Below are 12,322 nucleotides of genomic sequence, written 5' to 3'. Positions count from 1 at the left end.
CATTCCAGCCTGAGTGACAGAGGGAGACCCTGTCTTTAAAAACACATAAGAAAGAAAACGCAACTGCAGAAAATTACAAAGGATTTAAGCCATTCCAAATATCACTGCCACTTTTTATGTAGAATATTTTAAAGCATTTTCTCTCTCTATACACATACATATGCATGCTCTTAATCCAAGTAGCTAGGCAGGATTTTATTTACCTAGTGCCTAGATGAGAAATTGCTTGGAGATTCCAAATACCTATTTCATTATAAATTAAAGATGCCACTGATTTTAAGACTTAACACTATTTTATTAGCCAGGCGCGGTGGCAGGTGCCTGTAGTCCCAGCTACTCGGGAGGCTGAGGCAGGAGAATGGCGTGAACCTGGGAGGCGGAGCTTGCAGTGAGCCAAGATCGCCCTACTGTACTCCAGCCTGGGTGACACAGCGAGACTCCATCCAAAAAAAAAAAAAAAAAAAAAAAGACTGAACACTATTTTTTATATTGCCAGGAAGGAAAACGCTACCAGTCATAGTTGTAAATTTAAATTGCCATCAATTGTAATACATCAGTTTTAGAGCTATTATTAATAAAATGTGCATGTGCATCTTAGAGCAATGAAATATAGTACTATATATTTGATGACCTTTTAGACCTGCGATATTCAGAAAGTGAAAGTTAAATATGGGCTGGGCATGGTGGCTCACACCTGTAATAACCCTAGTACTTTGGGAAGCCAAAACAGGAGGATGTCTTGAACCCAGGAGTTGAAGACCAGTCTAGTCAACATACCAAGATGCCATCTCAAAATGTTACAAATAAGTGAATAAATAAATTAGAAGAAGTTTAAGTATCCAAATGTATTTCCTTTGTTTTGTGATTTTATTTCAATTTTATAGTGATTTTTTTTTCTTCAGACAGGGTCTTGCTGTGTCACCCAGGCTGGAGTACAGTGGTGCCATCTCGGTTCACTGCAACCTCTGTGTGGGCTCAAGCAATTCTCCCATCTCACTCACCAGAGTAGCCGGGACCACAGGTATGTGTCACCACACCTGACTAATTTTTGTATTTTTTTTGTAGAGGCAGGTTTTTGCCATGTTGCCCAGGTTGGTCTCAAACTCATCCATCTGCCTTGGCCTCCGTAAGTGAGATCACAGGCATGGGCCACTGTGCCCGGTCTAGTGCTTTTTTTTTTTTAACCAAAAAAAGGAGGAAGCCTCAGGAGGAAAATTGATACACAAGTAAATTTTATTGGTAATGTTTTTGTGTGTACCTTAAGCAGAGGGAAAATTAGTCTGCATTATGGTATATCCAGACTAAATAATACTAAAATGAAATTATCCTCAGGATTTGGAATCTTCGAGAAAACTTATTCATTTTAATTTTTTTTGAGTTACAAATTGTCTTCATTTACATTTGAGAACAGTGAGTCACAGAGGGATTAAGTAATTTACTCAAGATTGTACAAATCTTTGATTTGAACCCAATCTTTTAACTCTGCGGAACTCAGAGTCACTCTTATTTGGAAAAACTTTTTAACTGATGTGGATCCTCTAATATGGGCTTCCTATTATTCATTCTCTATTAGTCAGAAGTTTTGCAAGCAGGCAGAATTCATTTTGCCAAATTTTTTTTTTTTTTAATCTCACCATGTTGCCTAGGCTGATCTTGAACTCCTGAGCTCAAGCAATCCACCTGCCTTGGCGTTCCAAAGTGCTAGGATTGTAGGTGTGAGCCACCATGCCCGGCCTGTACTTGTTTCTTTTAAAGAGCTCTATGTTCTTTAAAATAAAAATACAGAAAATGACTTAAAAAAAAATCACCTCTCAACAATGTTGAGGCAAGACACGCCATCCTGGCCACCCACAGCATAGAGAAAGCCTCCAAGTACTGCTACACCAACACTTGTCCTGCAGGTGCTTGTAGGGGCCACATCACTGCTCCACTGGTTTGTTTTGGGGTCATACCTGAAAAGAACATACCAAGAGGAGAGTTTGTATTACACAAAGGATGCTTGGCTATGTTTACATATTCTAAATCCATGGATTTATACGATATATATTCTTTCCCCTAAGTATGGGCTGATTAATAACAACTAAACATTTGAAAATCTGGTTTGTGTTTTTATTTTTTATGTATGAATATATTTTCTTTTAAAAAATCAGAATATTATTGATAAAGCTAAATCCCTCCTTGAGTTCCACCTGAATTTTGGTCTCTTCACATTTTGATTTGGCATATATCCTTCAAGACTTTTCAGTAAAATATATATAGGTATATATGCATCCACATATATGTATTTCTTTATATGCAAGCATGTTTTCTTCACATAAATAATACCACACAGTAGGCACTGCTTTTTTTCCTCAACATTTTTTGAAATCTATTTATGCTAATATAGCTCCAGATTTTTCTTTTTAATTATTTTACTATTATATGTTATACATTATTTAATTATATTCCTACTGATATACCCCTTATGCTGTTTCTGATATTTTGCAATTAAAAACAATGTTCATCCTTGTACATTTCTCTTTGTGTGAATGGGTGATAGGTAGAATTACTGTAGCAAATAGTATGCTTAATTTTTTTTTTTTTTTTTTTTGAGATGGAGTCTGGCTCTGTTGCACGGGCTGGGGTACAGTGGCGCAATCTTGGCTCACTGCACACTCCGCCTCCTGGGTTCACGCCATTCTCCTGCCTCAGCCTCCTGAGTAGCTGGGACTACAGGCGCCTGCCACAACACCCGGCTCATTTTTTTGTATTTTTAGTAGAGACGGGGTTTCACCGTGTTAGCCAGGATTGTCTTGATCTCCTCACCTCGTGATCCACCCACCTTGGCCTCCCAAAGAGCTGGGATTACAAGTGTAAGCCACCGTGCCCAGCAGAGTATGCTTAATTTTTTTTTTTTTTTTTTTTTTTTTTTTTTTTTTTTTTTGAGGCGGAGTCTCGCTCTGTCGCCCGGACTGGAGTGCAGTGGCCAGATCTCAGCTCACTGCAAGCTCCGCCTCCCGAGTTTACGCCATTCTCCTGCCTCAGCCTCCCGAGTAGCTGGGACTACAGGCGCCCGCCACTTCGCCCGGCTAGTTTTTGTATTTTTAGTAGAGACGGGGTTTCACCGTGTTAGCCAGGATGGTCTCGATCTCCTGACCTCGTGATCCGCCCGTCTCGGCCTCCCAAAGTGCTGGGATTACAGGCTTGAGCCACCGCGCCCGGCCAGTATGCTTAATTTTTAAAAATACTATCAAATTGCTCTTTTTGTAGTTATATCTTCTTTTTTCAATTTCATTGATTTCTTTTGTTTGTTGGGTTTTATTGCTTTTTTAGTAACGATTTAAAATACATGATTCATTTATTTTGTATCTTTCTTATTTCCAAATGCATATAAGTTATATTAATGTATCTAAGCTAAAATTCATGTAAATTTCCCTCTGGGTACCACCTTAGTTGCATTCTATCCATTTTGATATACATAGGCTAAATTGTTAAAGTATAAACATTTAGCTATTTCTACTCTTATTTCTTTAACCCATCGATTTTTTTTAACTGTGATGTGTTCTTTTTTTTTCCCCCATAAGTTATTGGGGTATCGGGGTACACGTGGTATTTAGTTACATGAGTAAATTCTTTAGTGGTGATTTATGAGATTTTAGTGCATGCATCAGTATACATGGCACCATATTTGTAATCTTTTATCCCTCAACCCCCTCCCACTCTTCCCCCCAAGTCCCCAAAGTACATTGCATCATTCTTATGCCTTTGAGTCCTCATAGCTTAGCTCCCACATATCAGTGAGAACATACGATGTTTGGTTTTCCATTCTGAGTTGCGTCGCTTAGAATAATAGTCTCTAATCTCATCCAGGTCACTGCAAATGCTGTTAATTCATTCCTTTTTATGGCTGCGTAGTATTCCATCATCTATATACACCACAGTTTCTTTATCCACTCATTGATTGATGGGCATTTGGTTTGCTTCCATGATTTTGCAATTGTGAATTGGGCTGCTAGAAACGTGCGTGTACAAGTATCATTTTTGATTAATGACTTCTTTTCCTCTGGGTAGATACCCAGTAGTGGGATTACTGGATCAAATGGTAGTTCTACTTTTAGTTCTTTAAGGAATCTCTGCACTGTTTTCCATAGTGGCTGTACTAGTTTACATTGCCACCAGCAGTGTAGAAGTGTTCCCTGTTCATAGCATCCACGCCAACATCTACTGGTTTTTGATTTTTTTATTATGGCCATCCTTGCAGGAGTAAGGTGGAATCACATTGTGGTTCTCATTTGCATTTCCCTGATCATTGTGATGTTGAGCATTTTTTCATGTTTGTTGGCAATTTGTATATCTTCTTTTGAGAACTGTTTATTCATGTCCTAAGCCCACTTTTTGATAGGATTTTTTTTCTCACTGACTTGAGTTCGTTGTAGATTCCAGGTATTAGTTGTTTTTCAGATGTATAGATTGCGAAGATTTTCTCACACTCTGTGGGTTGTCTGTTTACTCTGCTGACTGTTCCTTTTGCCATGCAACAGCTCTTCAGTTTAATTAGGTCCCAGCTATTTATCTTTTGTTTTTATTGCATTTGCTTTTGGGTTTCTGGTCATGAAATCCTTGCCTAAGCCAATATCAAGAAGGGTTTTTGCAATGTTATCTTCTATAATTTTTACAGTTTCAGGTCTTAGGGTTTAAGTCCTTAATCCATCTTGAGTTGATTTGTATAATGTGAGAGATGAGGATCCAGTTTCGTTTCCTTATATGTGGCTAGCTAATTATCCCAGCACCATTTGTTGAAAAGAGTGTTCTTGCCCCTCTTTATGTTTTTCTTTTTTTTTTTTTTGAGACGGAGTCTCGCTCTGTCGCCCAGGCTAGAGTGCAGTGGCCGGATCTCAGCTCACTGCAAGCTCCGCCTCCTGGGTTTATGCCATTCTCCTGCCTCAACCTCCCGAGTAGCTGGGACTACAGGTGCCTGCCACCTTGCCTGGCTAGTTTTTTTGTATTTTTTTTTTAGTAGAGACGGGGTTTCACCATGTTAGCCAGGATGGTCTTGATCGCCCGACCTCGTGATCCGCCCATCTCAGCCTCCCAAAGTGCTGGGATTACAGGCTTGAGCCACCACGCCTTGGCCTTTTATGTTTTTCTTTGCTTTGTTGAAGATCAGTTGGCTGTAAGTATTTGGGTTTATTTCTGGGTTCTCTATTCTGTTCCATTGGTCTATGTGCCTATTTTTATACCAGTACCACACTGTTTTGGTTACTATGACTCTATAGTATAGTTTGAAATTAGGTAGTGTGATGTCTCCAGATTTGTTCTTTTTGTTTAGTATTGCTTTGGCTATGCGGGCTCTTTTTGGTTCCATATGATCTTTATAATTTTTTTTTGTTTTTTTAATTCTGTGAAGAATGATGGTGGTATTCTGATGGTGATTGCATTGAATTTGTAGATTGCTTTGGCAATATTTTCACAATATTGATTCTACCCATCCATGAGCATGGGATGTGTTTCCATTTGTTTGTGGCATCTATGATTTCTTTCTGCACTGTTTTGTAGTTTTTCTTGTAGAAGTCTTTCGACTCCTTTGTTAGGTATATTCCTGAGTATTTTATTTACTTTTTTGCAGCTATTGTAAAAAAAAGTTAAGTTCTTGATTTCATTCTCTGCTTGGTTGCTATTGGTGTATAGAAGAGTTACTGATTTTTGTACATTAATCTTATATCCGGAAACTTCGCTGAATTATTTTATCAGTTATAGGAGCTTTCCAGAGGAGTCCTCAGGATTTTCATGGTAAACGATCATATCATCAGCAAACAGTGACAATATGACTTCCTCTTTACTGATCTGGATGCCTTTTATTTCTTTCTCTTGTCTGATTGCTCTGGCCAGGACTTCCAGTACTATGTTGAAGAGGAGTGGTGAGAGTGGGCATCCTTGTCTTTTCCCCATGCTCACAGGAAATGCTTTCAACTTTTCCCCACTCAGTATGTTGTCTGTGGGTTTGTTATAGATGGCTTTTATTGCATTAAAGTATGTCCCTTGTATGCCAATTTTGTTGAGAGTTTTAGTCATAAAGGGATGCTGAGTTTTGTCAAATGCTTTTTTTGCATCTATTGATATGATCATGTGATTTTTGTTTTTAATTCTGTTTATGTGGTGTATCACATTTATTGACTTAGATATGTTAAACCATCCCTGCATCCCTGGCATGAAACACACTTGATCATGGTGGATTATCTTTTTGATATGATGTTGGATTCGGTTAGCTAGTATTCTGTTAAGGATTTTAGCATCTATGCTCATCAAGGATATCAGTCTTTAGTTTTCTTTTTTGGTTATGTCCTTTCCTGGTTTTGGTATTAGGGTGATGCTAGCTTCACAGAATGAATTACGAATTATTAGGGAGGGTTCCTTCTTTCTCTATCTTGTGGAATAGTGTCAAAAGGATTGGTACCAATTCTTCTTTGAATGTCTGGTAGAATTATGCTGTGAATCCGTCTGGTCCTGGACTTTTTTTTGTTGTATTTTTAAATTACCACTTCAATCTTGCTGCTTATTATTGGTGTGTTCAGGGTATCTAATTCTTCCTGATTTAAGATAGGAGGGTTGCATTTTTCCAGGAATTTATTCATCTCTTCTAGGTTTTCTAGTTTATATGTGTAAACTTGTTTATAGTAGCCTTGAATGATCTCTGGTATTTCAGTCATGTCAGTTGTAATAGCTCCTGTTTTGTTTTCTAGTAAGGTTATTTAGATTTTCTCTTCTTTTCTTGGTTAATCTTGCCAATGGTCTATCAATTTTTTATCTTTTCTTTTTTTTTTTTTTTTTTTTTTTTTTTTTTTTTTTTTTTTTTTTTTTTTTTTTTGAGACGGAGTCTCGCTCTGTCGCCCAGGCTGGAGTGCAGTGGCCGGATCTCAGCTCACTGCAAGCTCCGCCTCCCGGGTTTACGCCATTCTCCTGCCTCAGCCTCCCAAGTAGCTGGGACTACAGGCACCCGCCAACTCGCCCGGCTAGTTTTTTGTATTTTTTAGTAGAGACGGGGTTTCGCCGTGTTAGCCAGGATGGTCTCGATCTCCTGACCTCGCGATCCACCCGTCTCGGCCTCCCAAAGTGCTGGGATTACAGGCTTGAGCCACCGCGCCCCCTTATCTTTTCAAATAACTAGCTTTTTGCTTCATTTATCCTTTGTATTTTTTTTTGTGTTGTTTGTTTGTTTCAATTTCATGTAGTTCTGCTCTGATCTCGGTTATTTCCTTTGCGTTTGGTTTGTTCTTGTTTCCCTAGTTCCTTGAGGTGTGACCTTAGATTGTCTTTGCTCTTTCAGACTTCTTGATAATGTAGGCATTTAGGGCTATGAACTTTCCTCTTAGCACCGCCTTTGTTGTGTATCCCAGAGGTTTTGATAGGTTGTGTCATTATTGTCATTAAGTTCGAAGAATTTTTAAATTTCCATCTTGATTTCATTTTTGACCCAATGCTCATTCAGGAGCAGGTTATTTAATTTCCATGTATTTGCATGGTTTTGAAGGTTCCTTTTGGAGTTGACTTCCAGTTTTATTCCACTGTGGTCTCAGTGCTTGATATAATTTCAATTTTCTTAAATTTATTGAGGCTCATTTTATGGCCTATCTTATGGTCTATCTTGGAGAAAGTTCCATGAGCTGTTGAATAGAATGGGTATCCTGTGGTTTTTGGATGAAATGTTCTGTATATATCTGTTAAATCCATTTTTTCCAAGGTATAGTTTAAATTCATTGTTTCTTTGTTGAATTTCTGTCTTGATGACCTGTCTAGTGCTGTCAGTGGAGTAATGAAGTCTCCCACTATTCTTGTGTTGCTGTCTATCTCATTTCTCGGGTCTATTAGTAATTGTTTTATAAGTTTAGGAGCTCATTAGGTGCATATATGTTTAGGCCTATGATATTTTCCTGTTGGACAAGGCCTTTTACCATTATATACTGTCCCTCTTTGTCTCTTTTAACCACTGTTGCTTTAAAGTTTGTTTTGTCTGATATAAGAACAGCGATTCCTGCTCGCTTTTGGTGTTATTTGAATGAAATGCCTTTTTCCACTGGTTTTTAAGTTTATGTGCGTTCTTTATGTGTTAGGTGAGTCTCCTGAGGCAGCAGATGGTTGTTGAGTTCTTATCCATTCTGCGGTTCGGTCCCTTTTAGTGGAGCATTTAGGTCATTTACATTCAATGTTTAGTATTGAAATGTGAAGGTACCAGTTACTTTCATTGTGCTCTTTGTTGCCTGTGGTACTTTGGTTTTGTTTTTGTTTTTGCTTTTTACCTTGTATTTTGCATTATAGTTCTGTGTGATTTTATGTTTTAAAGAGGTTCTGTTTTGATGTGTTTCTAGGATTTGTTTCAAGATTTAGAGCTCCTTTAGAAGTTCTTGTAGTGGTGATTTGGTAATGCAAATTATCTCAGCATTTGTTTGTCTGAAAACGGCTTATCTTTCCTTCATATATAATGCTTAGTTTTACTGGATACAAAATTCTTGGCTGATATTGTTTGTTTGAGGAGGATGAAGATAAGTCCCCAATCCCTTCTAACTTGCAGGGTTTCCACTGAGAAATCTGCTGTTAATGATAGGTTTTCCTTTATAAGTTACCCAGTGTTTCTGTCTCACAGCTCTTGATTCTTTCCTTCATCTTGAGTTTGGATAACCTGGTGACAATGTGCCTAAGGAAAGATCTTTTTGTGATGAATTTCACAGGTGTCTTTGTGCTTCCTATATTTGGATGTTTAGGTCTCTCACAAGGCTGGGAAAATTTTCCTTGATTACTCCCCCAAGTATGTTTTCCAGGCTTTTAGAATTCTCTTCTTCCTTGGGTATACTGGTTATTCTTATTTGGTTGTCTAACAAAATCCCAGACTTTTTGGAGGCTTGTTCATATTTTCTTATCCTTTTTTCTTTGTCTTTGTACGATTGGGTTAATTCAAAGACCTTGTCTTTGAGCTCTGAATTTCTTTCTTCTACTTGTTCAATTCTATTACTGAGACTTTCCAGAGCATTTCGCATTTCTAAAAGTGTGTCCAAAGTTTCCTGAATTTTTGTTTTCTCATTAAGCTATCTATTTCCTTGAGTGTTTCTCCCTTCACTTCTTGTATCATTTTTGGATTTCCTTGCATTGGGCTTCACCTTTCTCTGGTCCCTCCCTGATTAGCTTAATAACTGACCTCCTGAATTCTTTTTCAGGTAAATCAGGGAATCTTCTTGATTTGGATCCATTGCTGGTGAATTAGTATGATTTTTTTGGGGTGTTGAAGAGCCTTGTTTTTGTCATGTTACCAGGGTTGGTTTCTGGTGCCTTCTCATTTGGGTAGGCTCTGTCAGAGGGAAGGTCTAGGGATGAAGGCTATTGTTCAGATTCTTTTGTTCCACAAAGTGTTCCCCTGATATAGTATTTTCCCCCTTTTCCTATGGATGTGGCTTCCTGTGAGCCAAATTGCAGTGATTGTTGTCTCTCTTCTGGGTCTAGCCACCCAGTGAGTCTACTCAGCTCTGGGCTGGTAGTAGGGGATGTCTGCAGAGTCCTGTGATGTGAACCGTCTATGGGTCTCTCAGCTGTGGATACCAGTGCCTGTTCTGGTGGAGGGTGCAGTGGACTCTGAGGATCCTTAGTTTTGGTGGTTTAATGCTTTATTTTTTGTGTTGGTTGGCCTCCTGCCAGGAGATGGTGCTTTCCAGAAAGCATCAGCTGTAGTAATATGGAGAGGAACTGGTGGTAGGTGGGGTCCTAGAACTCCCAAGATTATATGCCCTTTGTCTTCCACTACCAGGGTTGACAGAGAAGGACCATCAGGTGGGGGCGGGATTAGGAATGTCTGAGCTCAGACTCTTCTTGGGCAGGTCTTGCTGCGACTGCTGTTGGGATGGGGGAAGAGATTCCCAGGTCACTTGAGTTGTGTAGCTAGGAAGATTATGACTGCCTCTGATGAGTCATGCAGGTTTGTCAGGAAGTGGGGGAAAGCCGGTAGTCACAGGCCCCCTCCACTTAGCTCCCACAACAACTGAAGGGCCGGTCTCCCACCGTACCTGCCTCACAACTCTGAGTCTGTTTCCAGGCCACGGGAGACAGGCTTGAAAACTTGCCCGAGGCTATCCGCCTCCCAGCTTGCAAGAGAAAAGGGCTTTATTTCTCTCCCTGCCAGTGAAGTATGCACGCAGGATTTGCATCGTCCCTTGCATTCTGGTCAGGAGCTTCTCCCTCTGTTCAAATTGTTACAAAGGTCAGCTAGAGAATTCCTTCTCCCTGGGGAGTTTTATCCCCTGCTCCTCTGGCCACCCTCCCGATGGATCCAGTGGTGCCAGGCCTGCTTGGCCATCATTTGGACCCAGCGAACTCCCAGGGCCTTTCTGCTGCTTCCTCTACCCCTGTATTTCGCTGGCTCTCTAACTTGACTCAGCTCCAGGTAAAGTGGAAATTTCTCCTGTGAACAGACCTCAGCTTCTCCAGTGGGGGGTATGTGTTTGGAAGAGGAGGGTCTCCCTTTCCCACTTCTGCAGTTGGGGCACTCACAGATGTGGGTTTCTCCCAGGTCCTGAAGGAGCAGTCTGCTTTCTTCAGAGGGTCTGTGGGTCCTCTTGATATTGCTGATTTTTTCTGCAGTCAATCTGGAGCTAAAAATTACAGTCAAGCCTCTGCATGCTGACCGGTCCCGGAGCTTCAATCTAGTCCTGCCTCCCGTCCGCCATGATCCCTTCTGCAATGCCATCAATTTATTTTTCCCTCCTGTGATGTCATCAATTTATTTTAAGTGTGTGTGTGTGTTTATTTTATTTTATTTTTTGAGAGAGTCTTGCTTTGTCACCCAGACTAGAGTGCAATGGCGCAATCTCATCTCATGGCAACCTTTCCTTCCCAGGCTCAAGCGGGCCCCATGCCTCAGTCTCCTGAGTAGCTGGGACTACAGGTGTGCACCACTACAACTGGTAATTTTTTTGTATTTTTTGTAGAGATGAGGTTTCTCCATGTTGCAGTTGTTTTACTTCTATGGGACTGATCCCTCTACTTTTTAAGATTTTTTTCCCCAGCTGCACAATCTATACCTTTAAAACTGCAGCGTTTCCACAGATGTGTTATGGAAATTAAGAGTCACTGTTAATCAACACAACTTCTTGAGAGCAAAAAGCTATGGAAACATCAGTTACTATAGATTCCCCAATGTGCCTAGTAAACTACGATAGATATTATAGTGAAATACATTTCAACACATACAGTACAATGTGATGGATATGTACAAACATGTTCAAAATACTTATGGAAGGCAAACGAACAAGTAGTAACTAACTCATCTATATGGTATCATAGAAAGTTGTATGTAATAAGTAACATTTGTGTCTTGAAGGAAAATGTTAAGTCTTTTTTTTTTTTGAGAAGGAGTCTCCCTCTTTTGCCCAGGCTGGAATGCAGTGGTGCGATCTCAGCTCACTGCAAGCTCTGCCTCCCGGGTTCTGGCCATTCTCCTGCCTCAGCCTCCTGAGTAGCTGGGATTACAGGCGTGAGCCACTGCGCCCAGCCAAAGGCAATGTAAGTCTTAAAATGGCAAAAGTATCCCAGGGAAAAAAGAACAGCATGCATATATGTAAGGAGAGAGGTATGAAGGAAGACAGCATGTCCAAGGAACTGCAGGCAATTTGATGTGTCTGCAGTAGCATGCTTAGGGAGGGGTAGTATGTCATGGGAGACAGACTAGAGAAACAGGTGGAGACCAAATCATAAAGAATTTGTGTATCATACTAACTTGTTTAGGTTGCCAACTAGTGCCACAGATGCAATACTAAACATTAAGTCACATTTGATTCCTAATTAACATCTCAAATAAAACTATATGAATAGTAGAGAGAAAATTACAGATTGACCTTACTCACCTTTCAACACTGTTGAGATAAGAGGATCCATCATGGCCTCCTACTGCATATAACAGATCATCAAGAACACTGACCCCAACTCCGCATCTCCTTTTGCTCATTGAAGCCACCATTCTCCATTCATTGGTCTGCGGATCATATCGTTCAACACTGGAAATGGCATCTCCACTGCACCAGCCACCAACTGGGGAAGTAACAGAAATGGTCAAGAGAATCCTATCCTGAAGCATAGAATGTAACACTCACTACGAACTTCACTGTGACCTACTGCTTAGACTCACCAAATGTCTCTAGCAGTAGGCCAAAATGCAAGTTATGACTTTAACTCATTCCCCTGGGATTGTTATAATCTTTAATTAACTCTGTAAATAAGTTAGTATTATATCTATTTTACAAAGGAGGGCAATGATACCAATTCAAATGGGATTGACATAATATGTATATATAGATAGAATGGAGAA

At 39.9% G+C, this 12,322-nt stretch overlaps 1 protein-coding gene across 1 annotated transcript; it reads right to left on the bottom strand.

Moving 5' to 3' along the window:
• Window positions 1-1,808: 1,808 nt before the first annotated feature.
• LOC115895845 (kelch-like protein 20) lies at window positions 1,809-12,045 on the bottom strand (the record flags this gene model as incomplete). Its single annotated transcript, XM_030926434.1, has 2 exons — window positions 1,809-1,952; window positions 11,862-12,045. Coding segments are annotated over 2 exons (328 nt in total), but the record flags the coding sequence as incomplete, so codon positions are not given.
• Between the last annotated feature and the right edge of the window lie 277 nt (window positions 12,046-12,322).

Source organism: Rhinopithecus roxellana, unplaced genomic scaffold, assembly GCF_007565055.1.
Source record: "Rhinopithecus roxellana isolate Shanxi Qingling unplaced genomic scaffold, ASM756505v1 contig3123, whole genome shotgun sequence".
Classification (NCBI taxonomy): domain Eukaryota; kingdom Metazoa; phylum Chordata; class Mammalia; order Primates; family Cercopithecidae; genus Rhinopithecus; species Rhinopithecus roxellana.
This window is presented reverse-complemented; position numbering and strand designations above follow the sequence as displayed.